The following is a 16,403-nucleotide window of genomic DNA, read 5'->3' as shown; positions in this document are numbered from 1 at the left end:
TCTTTATTCCATACACCCAATACCTTGAGAAAGCCTATAAATACCCCGACCCAAATCAATTTTTCCATTCCATGCTCTCTTATTTTTGTGAGTTTTGCTTGAACTCTCCTTTATTCCATACACCTAACACCTTGAGAAAGCCTATAAATACCCTACCCAAATCAATTTTGCCATTCCTCGAGAATTATAGCAAGAATTTAAGGACGAATACTAGGATTTTATTCAAGAAAGAATAAAAAACCTAAGGCAAGTTTTTCTAACCATATGTCCTAACCCTCGAGTTAGCATGAGAAAAAAATGGAATCTCTTGCTATGTACTTCTCCCTCTCTTTTGTTTTCTTTTGAAAAGGAATCAAGTAAACACAAGATTCAACTTAAGCCTCTAAACAGGAAGAAATTGTTGTATTTGTACATGATGATGACATGATCCAAATAATAAAGGGAATATTATATTTCTTATGAAATAGACGAAGAGGAATAAATCTATAAAGAAGTATGGACGATAAAGAAACATGATATAATAAGAAAGTGGAAATGAAGAGCTAGTAAAAACTATTGAAGGGTGATTTACCTATAAGAAAGGTAGCCCTAAAATATATAGGTGATCCACAAGAATTTTTCTCCGAAGGACAAGCAAAATAAAAGTTGTTACATGACACGAACAAAAGCCATAAACAAAGCAAAAGGTAAGAAAAGAAAGCTTCCACAAGATGAAATGGTAAAATAGTGTGTTGTTTCTGACTCTGATATTATGATGTTCATGTTTCTGTTTATGTTAACTTACATTTTAGAATTGTTGAATTATCACTTGTTTCGGTTTCGCCGTTGATTGACATCTTACATCAACAAATGAGGAAGAGGTGGAAACAAATAGCTTGAACGAGAAGATGACTTAGCATGATAAAGACCATTTATTTGTTCAAAACCAATACAAATCCAATAGAAATTCATAAAAATCTTCAACATAAAATTATTCTCAACAACAACAACACCATCTTTAGGTCGTTGCGAATTCATCACCCTTTATTTGTAGTCTAGTAATCAAAATACCTAATTTGTGCTCAAAATTTAAAGAACCCTAATTGATAAAAACTTATTTCAATCAAAATTCAGTTTGTAATTTTCGAACCTGGAAAGGATTTGCCTGTCGAGATCCATCTTTAAGGGAAAAGCAGATCTGTAAGTGTTTGAAAGGATTGTGCGTTTCATCTTTGCTTCTGTCCTCTTAGTCTGATCGATAAATAATCATTAAAAAGGGGGAAAAAAATCCAAGAGATATTATCGATTCGTGAGTAGACTGGAGAGGATGAACTCCAACGATTTCACTCTTAACGCCCTGTGTGAGGTCTGTCGAGAAAAAGAGTAGTCATGTGAGTTGTTTCGAGAAAAAGAGAGGAAGAGAGGTTCTGTCAAGAAGAAGAGAGGAAGAGAGATGCTGTGTGAGGTTTTCTCGAGAAGAACAGAGGAAGAAAGTAAAAATTAGATGGGGGTATTTCAGTAATTTCGCACAAACCATTTTTTGGTGACAGCTTCTCCCACAAACTCGAATAATGAAAGCGACTTACATCCGTTTTTCATATTTGCTTTTAAAAACGTAAATTTCTAACGCAATTTTTTTTTATCAAATGACATTCACCGATGAAAAAGCGGTTTCAAGACGAAAAAGCTAAAAAAAGCGCTATCAAACACCACCTAAGTGATTAATATGTTTCGCCTCCTTTATGGATCTAAAAGTTGAATAATTTTGTGCGTTTCTTCTCTTTTTTAAGTTTCATATACCATTATTGCATGAAAATTTTTTAGAGGCAATTATGAGCATGGTTTAAGGTATTGGCCTCAAAGCGTGTTTCACTGAATTGAAAAGCTGAGACATCTCAAACGATATGGTATGATACACATATAGTAGACGACGAGATAAACTGAGCCATTCCCTAAGATAATCCCTCCAGTTATCGTTCCGATCACTATCGAGATTGATATTTCTCGCCTCAGACATTCTGAGATGGAACAATGCTTTGAACCATACTTATGAGCATGGTTTACAATATTGGAATGCGTCGGTCGATATGTCTCGGTATCGCCCGAGAAGAAGCAATGAATGTTTCGGGAATGTATCTGGTATGTTTCGGAATATTTCGGTTTGTATCAAATGTATCGACTGATGCTGTATCGATTTTTTCATTAACTGAAACAGTCAATCGATATGAATTTTAAACCTTGCTTATGAGAAATGATTGTCAAATGGCTTATGCGTGTAAACAATTCAGTCAGTCATGAACTAATGTAGAGTTCAACAATTTTTTTTCTCGTGTTCAACTTGCAGTTTGGTGAAGTGGATATTGATGGTTCTTTAGTTGCTGCGAAAACTACTAGGGCTGTGGACATAATTTATGCTTAATGGTGGCGAGGCTAAAGACTCTTATGGGTGTAGTATTTGGAAATGGGTTCTTAAAGTGAGAGAGAATTTCAAGAGAGGAATTAGGTTCAAAGTGGGTATGGGGGACAGAATCAGATTTTGGGAGGATTGTTGGTGTGCTACTTCGTCTTTGGCCACACAATTTCCGTCATTGTACGCTTGTTCTAATAAAAAGAATTGCTCCATTCAGCAGTGTTTGATTAACCATGATTCCAGTCCTTCATGGGATTTGGGTTTCAGGAGAAACTTTAATATTTGTGAGTTAAACGAGGTGACATCTTTCCTTGATCTCTTGCATTCAGTTCAACTCAACGATAGTAAACAAGATAGGTGGGAATGGACGAGGGCAAATGATTCGAGATTCTCTGTTAGGTCCTTCTATGAGTGCCTCAACCCCTTTGCTGAACGATCCCTCACGGCGCCCACCATTTGGTCCAAGCATGTTCCCTCTAAAATCTCATTTTTTGTTTTGTTGACCTTACTCAATAGGATTCTCACGATGGATAATTTGGTTATTCGGGGTTGGATCACTCCCAATTGTTGTCCTCTTTGTTTGAGGGATGAGGAATTTGTGGATCATATCTTAATTCACTGCCTCTTTTCTCATTTTATTTGGTCAACTTTCCTTGGTCTATTCCGTATCAATTGGGTCTTTCCTCGTAAGTTATCCTCGCTTTTAGCAAAGTGGGCCAGTAATGTTTTCCATTCTAGAAAAAGACTCCTGTGGGCTATGCTACCTTCGGCTATTGCTTGGGGGTCTAGAACGAGAGAAATAACAGGGGTGTTCAGTAATAAGAGTAGAAGTTCTCATGCAAGTTTCTTGGAGATTTTGGGCTCTCTGTACCTTCGGTCAAAACAGTACAGAGAATTTGCGGGATTTACTTTTGATGACGTTTTTAGATGGAACCTTTTATGTATTCATTGATGTTTTAGTTTTCTTTTGTTTTACCTTGTATTGCTGCCCGTTGTGAGGCTTCCTCGGCCTCCTTGTACTTTGTTTACCGCCTTTTTTCAATATATTATACTTTTCAAAAAAAAAAAATAATGGTTGTCTTTGCTGCACTGTGAGAGGTGATCTTGTTAGGATGATTTCAGAATTGGTTGCTAAGAAGAAAGGGAAGTTCGATCATAAAGTTATCGAGACTATGGGTAGGTAATGCATTCCCATTGTAGTAAATGCAACTGTTAAGATATTCATTTCTAATTTGTATTGTAAGGTTATGCCACACTTTTTAGAAAAATTGACATCAAATGTCTATTTCTTATGTATCTGAATGGGTGCTCTCTGTTAAGCTTATCATAACTTGTAGGTTATCCTGATTTACTTACAAGCCAACTTGCTTTTCCGGAGTTACTTGGTTTCTGACACTCGTATTTGTTGAATTTTTTTCCAAGTACATCTTCTAATTTCTAAGGTTCTTTTGTTTGCAACTTTTTAGGCTTAGCAAACCCTTCACCTATCATCCAAACATTTTATGCTGAGGATCAAGTTTTCAACGATGTCAAGCTAGATGATGTTGTTACGTTGGTTGATGCAAAACATGCCACTTTTCACTTGGATGAGGTTAAGCCCAAAGGAATAGTAAATGAGGCAGTCGAGCAAATTGCTTATGCAGACCGCATTATGGTAAACAAGGTAGAGATATTGTTATATGTTTGTTGTAATTGAATTTGGGCTTGAATCTTTTAGATTTTGGTCAGCCTAAGCCTGGACCATTACAATTCTCAAAAGCCCGAGCATGATATTCACCTTTCATTGGGTCGTGATTTGAAGTTCATTCCCAGATATGGGCCATCAGATTGGACCCAGGTCAACACCTCTTGTACAATGTGGCTTGGGTATTGAAAACCCAATGCGACACCCAGACCACCTACTCCCTTAGTGAAGCCATGGATTAAACTCTGATTGATGTTATAAAAAAGTTATGTTACCAGCTCTTGATTGAAAACAACCAAGAGTGTTTTTCATTTATGCTGTTGTTTTCCATGTATTTCTAAGAAAAAACATATTCTTTAGGGACTAATGGGCTTTTCTGCCTTGTCCCTAGACTGATCTTGTCGGTGAGCCAGAAATTGCTTCCTTGATCCAGCGGATAAAGGTTAGAATTGGTGCTTCTTTCTTATTTTAAATGTGCTTTTTAGTATCCATACCTTAACTTCAATAGTATATTTTCTCTATATTTTAATTGTTTCATGAAACCATCACTGCATGTAGAATATTAATAGCATGGCCCATTTGAAGCGGACCAACTATGGAAAAGTTGATTTGGATTATGTACTTGGGATTGGAGGCTTTGATCTGGAGAGGGTTTGTTTTCTTCTGTTCTCTTTGGTACAAAAAATTCAGTGTCTGCATTTTCAAATGTAAAGGAATGGCGATCTTATTGTTTGTAGTCAATTTAGTTCTGAGAATGATTTGTGTTACACCCCATGCTTTGAATTAAGATAAATTTTTAATTACTTTTTAGCATCTGAATATAACAAAGGAATATTTATATCATCAAAGTAATATTTTTTTTTGTTATTTTGGAATTATTGTTAAAGCCTCAAGTCATACTGTGGAAGCATCACACGCATGGAATATTTTATATTTGCATAATTGAAGGTTTTTTAGTATAATTTTCAAAAAATAAATAAATAATTGAAAGTTTTATAGTAAATAATTATTTATATTTATTACATAACAAGAATAAGAAGAGAAAAATGAACAGAGGAAAACATAGAAAATACGGTTAATGCATAGCTTAGCAAAAGAAAAATTAACGTGAGACATGTGCTCTGGCCAAAAATTGGTCTGAGTCACACCTCATACTTTCAGCACACGCCTCTTGGGAGCTTCCTGATCTAAGCCATGCATTAGTTGTTTTTTCCTTGTTTCTTAGGGTTTATAAGCCTCATCTTGAGGCACACCTCAAGGTATAAGTCTCAAACGCCTTTAAAAACCCTACTTCATTAAGATAACTTGGGTCATGACATCCTCCCCCCCCCTTTTTGTTTTTTTGGCATTATCATTGTTTGATTCCAAATGCTTTTAAATTTTCTTTTGAGCTTATTTACTTCCATGAACTTCGTTATCAACTTTCATTGGGACATTGCTAGGATTGAGAGTGCTGTGAATGCTGAAGGTTCAAAGGAAGACCATGATCATCATCATCATCATCATCATGACCATGATCACCATCATCATGAAGACAAACATGGACATGGTAAGTGTCGGCAGTCGCAGATTTCAGCAGTAAAAGCTAATAATGGAAAGAGGGCATTTTATGATATTTGGCCATTATGTGCATATAAACTAGTTTATATTAATTGGTTTATCATGTCCGATACCTATGACTTGTGTTCTTTTATTGCTTCTGTAGTTGAAAAGATTATGAACAACACACCAACTACTTTCACCTTTGTTTGGATGCTTTCATTTTTGTTTTTCCAACTGAAATAGACGTGATTTTTTAGGCTATGAAAAAAAAAGTGGTAAACATTTTTGGAATGATGTACTTGCCTTTTGTTAAGATTGTTAAATTCACACTTGCCTATCGGAACAAAAGAAGAAAGAGAGTTTAATTCACATTTACTGAAGCATTGCAATAATTCTCATGCTTGTAATTCAATGACTGTGTGATTACATTAGCTTGAATAATGAGAAGCAATTGGGTCCATAGCTAGCTCATGACGATGTCTCTGGAAGGCTGCCATCTACTCCTTAATGCATCCTGAAGAGTATGCCTCTAGAATACACATGCAGACACATTAACAAGTCCAGGAGCCTAACAAACTTGCTTCTAATCAACCTTCATGCTCGACCAACTTATGTAGTAGAAACTGTGTGTCGAGTCACTAACTTGTGCGTTCTTCAGATTAGTAATTGAATATAGGATTAAATGGACAAATCCTAACAGAAGAATAAGCCTTAAAAGGTCAAGGAGGCCCTTGTGGGTTAAACATCAAAAGCACAAATTTAAGACATTGATTCCCCTCTCTCGTTTAAATATAAGGTGTTCTACACTCCACAACAATTTCTTATGGTCTCTTGGTATATGATCCTTCTGGTTTTGGTCTTGTATTTCTTATCAATTATTATTTGTTCATACTCTGGTATTCAGTAGTATATTTGTTAGACATGTAGTTAATCTTTGTTTCTTTAGAAGTGCATCTTGCAAGAACGTTCATTTGTTTTGACAATATGGGATGCAGAACCTCACCTCGCCCATGATCACACCCACGATCCTGGCGTTACTTTTGTCAGCATAGTTTGCAAAGGGAACCTCGATCTTGAGAAGGTTAGTGGTTCTTGCGTACTGTTTATTTAAATTTGGATTCCTTCAATTACGTTTAAGAATTTTGTTGAAACTTCCGCTACCAAACCTTTATACCTTTTATTTTTGTGTATGAGAAGGGTGGGGTGGGGGGGCGGGGGGGGGTCATTACGACTTATGAATGAGATCAAAGCGCATTAGCTTTATCTTCTCCTTTTGTTACTGCCCTTTTGAGGAATCTGGGTCTAGAAGCCAAGGAATGTGTATAGTTGTTGCATATGCTGGAGTAGCAAAAACCGATTCTATGGTACTAATTCTATATTACTTCTGGCCATTGCTATATCTACAACAGGCCAATATGTGGTTGGGTACATTGTTGCTGGAGCGTAGTGATGACATATATCGCATGAAAGGTCTCCTATCAGTTGATGGTATGAATGAGAGATTCGTCTTCCAGGTTGGTCGCTTACTTTCCAAAACATTATCTTCTTCTATGATTGTATTCTGCGTATTCTTCTCTTACGACTAGTCAAATCGATTGTGTTCTACTTGGCAATTAAGTACCATTTTGTTTGCTATTCATCAAGTATTCTTTTAGAGTTTTGTATGGGGTATAGATGCCACCTTTCAAGGGTGTTTGGGGTTAGTTTCTTGAGGACAGGGTTTTGAATGCAATGGAATTTTCTCAAGTTGACTGTTCTATGCAGCTCTTCACCAGTCTCCTTCCTTTGTATTGGGCTATTATGAACCATCTAAGATGGCATCATTTTAAGAAATAAAAAATAAAATAATGGAGAGCATTCTGGGATAATATTGTGAAAGTGGACTATTTAAAGTACGGGAAGAAAGATTGTAGTTTGTTACTGTGTCGCTCATGCAAAACAAGTGGTGAGACAATAGACCATTTGCTTATCCATTGCAGTTTAGCTAACGAAGTATGGAATACCCTTTTTGGGGTCTATAGGATATGTTGGATAATGCTTAAGGGCAATGATTGTAGTTTTTTACTGTCTTTTACCAACCAAATAATGACAATTTAGTTTCATGGTTTTTCTTTCTGTAATAGGGTTATATTTTATGGTATTAGGTTGATTTATATCTGATTTACATCGTTCAATTTAGTTTCATGGATATTGTTCATTCTATTGATTGTGTTTCAATTCCTTGTTTTTTTTAATTTATTGATGGAGCAGGGGAGTTCACGACATTTTCCAAGGCTCCTTGGATCGATTATGGGGCCCAGATGAACCAAGGATAAACAAGATCATGTTCATTGGGAAGAACTTGGATGCACAAACCCTAGAGAAATGGTTCAAATCTTGTTTACTTTGATTGTAATTTAATTTTGTATTTTTTATTTTTTTGGTTATCGCGGGTATCCCCACCCGTCAGGTGAGACTAATCCCATGGTCGCATGCACCACCCCTTCGGAAAGAGTCGAGGGTCAACCGGACCCTGGAGGATGGCCCCAATGAATTCATTACTTTGTGGGGTTTTTACACTAATTGATAGTCTCGACTAATAATATATTTGGGATTGTAATAATTGTAACAATTTATCATAAAATCACCTTCAACAAATAAAATAGAGGTACATAATCGGTGAATAGAATGGCAAAATAACATAGATATGTCCAATATTTGACTAAATAGATTGACCTGATAAAATATTTTCTGATTTCTTGGTGAATATCTTATTTAAATCCAACACCTTGAATTTTTTTCAAAGAAGAGAACTCTACAAAAGGGAAAATACATAATCACATCCAAGGTGGTAATATTATTTTCAATCTAAATTGTTCACACATATCACATAGAAAATTAGATACATATAACGATCCTTTGGTGTTGAAAGGAATCTACAAATGCATTTATATAACCAAATACAATTTCTCGACATCGACAATTGAAGTAGAGAAGTGCAACATATCCCCATAATCCAATAAAATACGACACTGCAAAACTTATGTAGAAACTTGTAAGATTGCTTATATCATTTTCTCCTGCATTTGAAGGTCTTGGAATTAGTGATGGTATTCTAGTAGCGGTGCAACTTTTTTGTAATGGTGGTCCACAAAGAAGGGAGTTGCCTTCATAGCATGTTTCATCGAAAGTCCCAAATTGATTCTTCATATCGGGTGTCTTACCAGATAAGTTGTTATGAGCTACTGTAAAGACCGCCAAAAATGTTAGTCTTGTCAACTGTGGAGGGATTGTCCCACTCAATCTGTTGTAAGAAAGATCTAGGCTCTCTACCTGCTCAAGGTTGGAAAATGTTTTTGGAATCAGCCCTGTCAAATAATTGTTTGATAGGTTTAACGCGTGAATCCCACTTAGATCACCGAGTTCTGATGGGATATGACCTGTAAGTTTGTTCCATGATAGGTCCAAGCCAGACATGTAGTAAAGAATGTTACCCTTGTAAGACTCAGACCTTCTTTTTGTCATAAATTCCACATCTTCTAGCTCTTTGATGCTCACAAGTGCACCACTGCCATAATTTTCTGAATCATGATACAATGCACCATTTTTGGGAACCGAAGATTCAAACCAAAAATTATCGGACGGAATAAAATCATGACCTATACCCGATGCTTTACCAAATGATGCATTTTTCAAGCAAGAAGGTATTGAACCAGACAGATTATTGTGAGAAAGATCCATAAGGTTTAAGTGGAGTAGTTGACACAATTGATTTGGAATGGGACCTTGAAGTCGATTTCTTTTCAAGAGAAGAACTCTCATATTTGAAAAAGCATTGATCCAATTCGGAATGTTGCCAGACAAATTGTTATCACTCATATCTAATGTCACAAGGGAGGAACTTCTGGCTAAACCTTTTGGTATTGGTCCACTAAAATTATTATTTTGCAAATGTATGTACTGTAAACTTGTTAAATCGAGGCAAGAAGGCATGGTCCCATAAAGATTGTTTTGAGAAAGATCAAGAAATTGAAGCGCCTTGAGTTTGCAAAAAGTGTTTGGTATAGGACTTTCAAAATAATTTTTCGACATGACGAGATATTCCAGCTCCGAAAGGTTTCCAATCCATTCATGTAACTCTCCTGATAAATTATTTTTGGACAAGTCCAAAACTGACAGGCTTCTCATGTTACCCAGAGACCGAGGAATGCTACCGTTGAAAGAATTTTTAGATATGTTTAGGAACCATAAAGTTGGAAGAATTGAACCGATTTTTGAGGGAAGTTCTCCATGGATTTGATTAACAGAGATGTCGAAAATAGACATTTGAGAGTGAGATTGCAGATGAAAGGGACCAATGAAGGAGTTATTCTTGAGACTTAAGAATTCTAATCTTGTGTTATTCTCTAATATCCATGTTGGGAGCTTTCCCTTCAAATTGTTATTGGACAGATCAACATATCTCAAGTTGTGTTGCGTGGACAAAAAACTAGGAGTAACATTTGAGTGTTTCAAGATACCATTTGATAAGACGAGAACTTTTAATTGAAATCTAGGAATCCAAGGTGGATATTCAGTTTCCACCATGAATTGACTATTTTGACTACTAAAATCGAAGACCTCAAGCTTAGAATTATTAGCAAATGTGCTCATTTTCAATAGGCCCTCAAATCGATTATAAGAAAGAGAAATGTACTCAAGTGATGTGAGACCATGAAAAAAGGATGAAGGGATGTTTCCTTCCAATTGATTTTGAGAGAGATCCAATAAACGAAGAGATGTCAAGTTGTTGAGGCATGCTAGAAGATTTCCTTCGAATCCATTTCCACTGAGATCTAACTCTTCAAGGTTCTTCAATTTGCACAAACCTAGAGAAATGAAAGAAGTGAGATGCATGTGATGCTTATCTTATAAAATTTCTTTTAAAATGATGAAAAATTTATTAAAATGAGTAACTTTAAAGTAAGTATATTTTTCTTTCATGTCACATTACTGGTAATAACAAAATAAAAAAAAAGAAGAACGTTGGAGGTACTAGAGAATTTCAGATTAAATTAAATATTAATTTTCTATAGGCAAGTGAGTAATCCAAGGAAAAAAGATCTATTTAAGACAAAAAATATTTAGTAATGAAACTTGATAAATGGGAAGGAGAGGTGGCAAAACAATTTAAATTGTTTACTCGAATTGGTAGGGGGCTATTGAGTGCATTGTTTTTCAAAGATAAGGCCTTGAGAGAAGTGAGAGTCCCAATGGATGAAGGAATACTCCCATTGAAGTAGTTATTACTTAGATCCAACACCTCCAATTTTATCAAAGAAGTGAACTCTACAAAAGTAAAGATTAAATAAAAATATGAACTAAAACTAAAAGCAGATTTTCTTTGAGATTCAGGACTAAACATGCTTACCTTCAATTGGAATTGGTCCTTCTAATGAATTATTATTGAGATACAGAGACTTAAGAGATGAAAGTTCACTCAAAGATGTTAGACTCTTAAACCAGTTCCTACTCAAGTCCAAGTGTTGTAATTTGTTGAGTCTGGATAATTTATCTAAACCTGTGAGTACAAAAACAAGAGAGAGAGAGAAGATATGAATCAGTCCCTTGTGTGTGTGTGTGAGAGAGAGAAAGAGAGAGAGAGAGAGAGAGGCCTACCTTCATTTTCAACCCAACCAGATATCAAATTTTCGGATAAATCAAGTATCCTTAGTTGTTCAAAGGGAAGAAACAAGGAGGCATTCAGAAACCACCAATCTCTTGACTCATAATCCCAGACCCTGGTATTACGAAGAGAGAGTTGGATGACTCGCCTACTGGTGTTGATGTTGTTACATAAAACTCCCTCCCACAGACAACAATTAGTCTCCTCTTTAGGGTCCCAGGAAGCAACAGAAGACCATTTATTTGTGTGATTGAAGGCAGATTTTATATGTAATAGAGCAATTCTCTCTTGTTCTAAGCATCCCAAACACCCTAAACCTTCAAACTTAACTAATAATATTACCCACAAACACAACATCAAAGAAGAAGGCCTTATACAACTCTCCATGATATATGATAAACAATGATTGATTGATTTTAAACTGAAAATCTAACTACACCCAACATCCCTTTTATAATGCTTTATTCCTTGCTTACACAGTGCTGATGTGGCAGTGGACAGAGAACCGTTGATTTAATTTTATCTGTTTTAATCTCAAAGAAAAAAAAATCTATGGTTATTCCATATAAGTGAGTCAACTTGCCGTAATAGATAAATTAAAATTTATTACCGATATTCTCACAGTAGGAGAACTAGATCAACCTATACTTGTGAGTTTGTGAGGAGATCTAACAATGTTGTTTATTAAAAAATCTTTGAATTTTCTCTCCAAAAGCTAGTTCACGTTCCACTCCATACTTATCTCTAGAGCACAACTCTATACAGATCTGGTCTCATATTCCAATCCCGTTCTGATGTAAGCAAATGTCTCTAAGATTTCAAAATTTTCATTGTCAAATATTTTTAAGATGGGCCAAAATCATCAAATTAATGGAGGATGAGAGAAATTCGACGGCTCTAAGATGTCGAATATGGGGAACATAAAAAATTTGACGGCCCTTGATTGTCGAATTTCGATTTTTAAAATTCGTGGGCCTTAGCCCATCGAATTTTCCTGTAAGCTTTTTCAGTTTTCACGTAGTGCAATGGCCCTTGGTAGGCAAATTGGTTTTTAAAATATTGGACCTTGGCACATCGAATTTTCATGTAGTGAGAACTAGATCAATCTAGTTAGTTTTACTCAAAATATCTAACAACCTATACTTGTGAGGAGATCTACAATGTTCTCTTGTTGAAAATCTTAGAATTTAAAAAGTTGTATTTCATAATATATAAAAAAAAACTTTCCTTAATAAAGTGCCCCGAGTGAACCACCTTGTATCCAAAAGCATGATATGATGCTGTTGGAATTTTCAAAAACATAAATCCTTATTAAACGTGTACTTGATCTAATCCAAATGGATTAATGAACATGTGAATCAAATCCGATCCATTTCATTTTATCCTTAATCCGAAACCGATCCAAATATAGAGGGAAACCAAGAAGACTAAAACGTTTATCTATATGTATTTATATGAGATTAAGAATAATAAAAAAATTATGAAAATATGTTCAGATCAGATTTCTTTAGAGCGGATTGGGGTAGTATAAAAAATTATACTACTCTCCATGATATATAATAAACATGATATATAATAAACAATGCTTGATTGATTTTAAACTGAAAATCTAACCAATCCTAACATTCCTTTTATAATAATTATTATTTTTTTTATTTCCAGTAATTATATGATAAAAATAAAAGTATAATAAAATCTTCCAAAAGACTAATAGGTAAGAAATAAAGGCCTAGATGAGGACTGAAGACATGTAGGTGTAGGGTGTGTACATGTAACCTACTACCCCCACTTCAATTATGAATCTCAAATCAAAAAGTCAGTCAACTTGCCGTGTAGCTACTACTCCCACTTCAATTATCAATCCAAGTCAGAAAGTCAGTCAATTTGCCGTGTAACTACTACCTGCCGTGTACTTACTACCCCCACTACCCCAACTTCAAATATCAATCCAAGTCAGAAAGTCAGTCAATTTGCCCTGTAGCTACTACCTGCCGTGTACTTACTACCCCCACTACCCCATCTTCAATTATCAATCCAAATCAAAAAGTCAGTCAACTTGCCGTGTACTTACTACCCTCACTACCCCCTCTTCGATTATCAATCCAAGTCAAAAAGTCAGTCATCTTGGAGTGAGAGAAAATTTGGACATGACAAGGAAAATGCTGCCGTCTTGTTCTGAACATCCAAAGCACCCAAAACCATCAAATTGAACCAATATTACACATAAAGAGAAGAAGGCCTAATCCAATTAAATATAATAAATTTAAACTGAAAATCTAACTAAACCCAACTTTCCTTTTATAATGTTTTTTTTTTTTTTGTAATTAGATGATGAGGACATGTAGGTGTATAAAAAAATTTTGCTCAAATAATTTTACTCACTCAAATCTGGCATCCACCGATCACATGTAGCCCACGTGCATTAAATGACGTTTCTAACCTATGTACATCCACCAATCAAGGAAGTTCCTGATCTAATTTCAGAAAATATAGCCAATGTACATGTTTCCCTTAGAATATCATATATATGTTCGAGCAAGGCCGACTCGATATAATTTGAGGCCTAAGGTAAAATCTCAATGCAAGGCCTTTTTTATATTTATTATTTTACTATAAATATTAATAATTGTCTATTTAAATAATAAGAAATTATTTAAAACTTAGTCTCTGTTTTTTTGAGTTGCGAACGTCTTAATTAAGTTTTTATATTCAAGTTTTAGTGATGGGTAGCATTCAAGGGCAAACTTTTTAGCAAACTTTTTGGCAAAACATTTTTCAAAACATAGGTTAGAGGTCTTGGAATGGGCTGATTTTTTGTGAGGATGATCTCTACGGTGAGGAGATCATCATCACCAAAAATCAGCCCATTCCAAAACTTCTAATCCCATCAAAAACAGTTTACAAAAAATGGACGGTCCACAATTTTTCAGCTTGTAAACATGGGTTAGAAGTTTTGGAATGAGCTGATTTTTGGTGAGGATGATCTCCTCACTGTAGAGATTATTGTCACCAAAAATCAGCCCATTCCAAAACCTCTAACTCATGTTTTGAAAAATGTTTTGCCAAAAAGTTTGCCAAAAAGTTGGCCATTGAACGCCCCCCTTTAGTGATATATCTTTTTCAATAGATAAAATTAGTAGTCCACTTAATCTTTGTTGTGACATAGTTGATTGTAAATAAGTTTTATAAATTTCAATTTTGGAAAACTTCTTTCTCTAGAAGCAACTACTACAACTAAAAAAAATTAGTTTCTTCTAATTTTTTTTTTCATTAATAACTGTCATGTTACATATTTGATCATCATTTTGTAACTGTTCATTATCCTTTTTTTGTTCATCTAATAAATCTTTATTTAACATATATGTTGTATTTATCTTATTTGTAGTAATAAATTTATCTATGGCTCATCTTTGAGATTGAATTAATTTTTCTAATTTTTTTTTTTTTTAAAGTTTTTTTCAACCAGATTGATATTTTCTAGTGGTCATGTTTATAATTAAAAAAGTTCTTGCAAATAAACACAATCATTAATGAACCACTAAATAAAGTTGAAAAAAAAAAGTTAAAAAGTTAAAAGAGCAATATAATTTAGGACTATGAAAAAGAGAGAATGGATGAATCTTTGTAAACATTTGAATGCCCATAGATCGATTGATAATCAATGCTAGCCATCGTTCACTACTAGTTCACCAACTATCTTTAAAATAAAATCACAAATCCACAATCAACTAAAGATTTGTTAAGAGAAAGAGAGATTTTGAGAGAGCGAGAGATGACGTCTTGCAAAGAGATGAGGTGAAACATGTAAAATGAAGTTTGCAAATGTTATTCGTTATTTTTTAAAAAGAATTTTTTAAATAATTTTTTAAGTTTTTATTTATTTTAAAATTTCTAACGTACTAGAGTTTGAAATAATTGGAGATCCCGTCTTTTTTTTGTTGTTGTTATTTTTAATTAGAAACACGATTTCCAAAAGACTATCCCCCTTCAATTATCAATAAAGTCAAAAAGTCAATTAACTTGCCGTGATAGAAAATTTGGACATGAGAAGGAAAATGCTAAGGTTAAACCGCGTGTGGACACGGGATTTGTATATTCTTCAAACATCCCTCCACTTTGGGGTGTTTTGGAGTCGCCACCATTCATTTTCGGAAATGGGTGTGAATGGTCACCCGGATTTGTATTTTTGAAAAATCATGTCATTTTGCATGTTTGATGACTCTCGTTGGATAATGCACGTGGCCCAACCTCGATTCAAGGTAAGGGGGTCCATTTATGGAGTAGGGAAGGTGTTAGGCACCCTACTCCACCCACATAATGTGGTAACCTCGGATTCGGTCATTTTTAAAATAAAAGAAAATAAATGAAAAATAATTTGATGTGTACCCTTAAGTGTGAGGGGCTTTGATATTGATTTAGTCCATTGAGGGCACCCTTATTGAAAAAGGGGCCCTTGAAGGACTCAAATCTTGTGGTGTGTGCAAGGTGTAGAGAGAGGGGAGAGTGGAAGTGGGAGTGGGGGGTTAGAAGGGGATGATCCTTTTTCAAACCCACCTTGTCCCAATCTTGATCTTCAAAGCTTTTCTTGATCTTCTTCTTTTGAGTTGACTTGGACTTGCTTGAAGTTGTAGAAGATTGAGTTGAGTTGAGAGTGAGGTATTGAGAGTAGTGAAGAGAGTAAAGTAGAAAGTTGTAGTTTTTTAAGGATTCTTTTTTTTTAAAATTCTCATTAGGTGTTGTATGGGGAGAATGGAGGGGTTTTTTAGAGGTTGGAGAGATATTTGAGGGTATACTAATGGGGTGAATGAAGAGAATAATGGATAATGGCATGGGTTTGAGAGGAGGGGGTATGAAATTTAAGATGGAAATAAGGGTAGTTTTGTAATGAGGGAAATGGGTTATGTTTTAACCCAAATGGTTTGGATCTTACCCAAATCCATTTGGGTAGAGTGTTTGGTGGGGTGAGATGAGTGATGGTTGATGGGTGTAAGAGAGTTGTTTGAGAATGAGTGTAAAGATGGTTGAAGAGGTAAGGTGTTAGATTTGAGATGAGTGTAGTGTAAGAGGTTGTTGGTTGGATTTTGGGAGCGGTGAAGGGATGCCGACCTGTGGCAAATGGGGAGATGATGAGATTGGTTGATTGG

At 35.1% G+C, this 16,403-nt stretch overlaps 3 protein-coding genes across 4 annotated transcripts in view; 1 reads left to right on the top strand and 2 right to left on the bottom strand.

Annotated features, from left to right (window-relative positions):
* LOC147392635 (uncharacterized) overlaps nucleotides 1-16,403 on the bottom strand; it is an 87,360-nt gene that overhangs the window by 8,988 nt on the left and 61,969 nt on the right. The gene's annotated exons all lie outside the window — the stretch shown is intronic.
* LOC147392642 (uncharacterized) overlaps nucleotides 1-16,403 on the top strand; it is a gene marked incomplete at its 5' end in the record, with an annotated part of 31,272 nt that overhangs the window by 8,667 nt on the left and 6,202 nt on the right. The gene's annotated exons all lie outside the window — the stretch shown is intronic.
* Nucleotides 8,355-11,697, bottom strand: LOC147392643 (uncharacterized). 2 transcript variants are annotated; one of them, XM_086455578.1, is made up of 4 exons: nucleotides 11,253-11,697; nucleotides 11,005-11,154; nucleotides 10,778-10,922; nucleotides 8,355-10,464 (listed from the first exon to the last, which is right to left on the bottom strand). In XM_086455578.1, the coding sequence occupies exons 1-4, from the start codon at nucleotides 11,644-11,646 to the stop codon at nucleotides 8,493-8,495; spliced, it is 2,661 nt and encodes an 886-aa protein (XP_086311704.1). In that variant the 5' UTR covers nucleotides 11,647-11,697; the 3' UTR covers nucleotides 8,355-8,492. The 2 variants fall into 2 exon arrangements, with proteins under 2 accessions (XP_086311704.1, XP_086311705.1); XM_086455579.1 differs by lacking the exon at nucleotides 10,778-10,922 and having other exon boundaries at nucleotides 8,360-10,462; nucleotides 11,253-11,696.

Source organism: Akebia trifoliata, chromosome 10 (assembly GCF_017979445.1).
Source record: "Akebia trifoliata isolate Shusen 1 chromosome 10, ASM1797944v1, whole genome shotgun sequence".
NCBI classification, from domain to species: Eukaryota; Viridiplantae; Streptophyta; class Magnoliopsida; order Ranunculales; family Lardizabalaceae; genus Akebia; species Akebia trifoliata.
The sequence above is the reverse complement of the archived record's forward strand: the minus strand, read 5'-3'. Positions and strand labels throughout refer to the sequence as shown.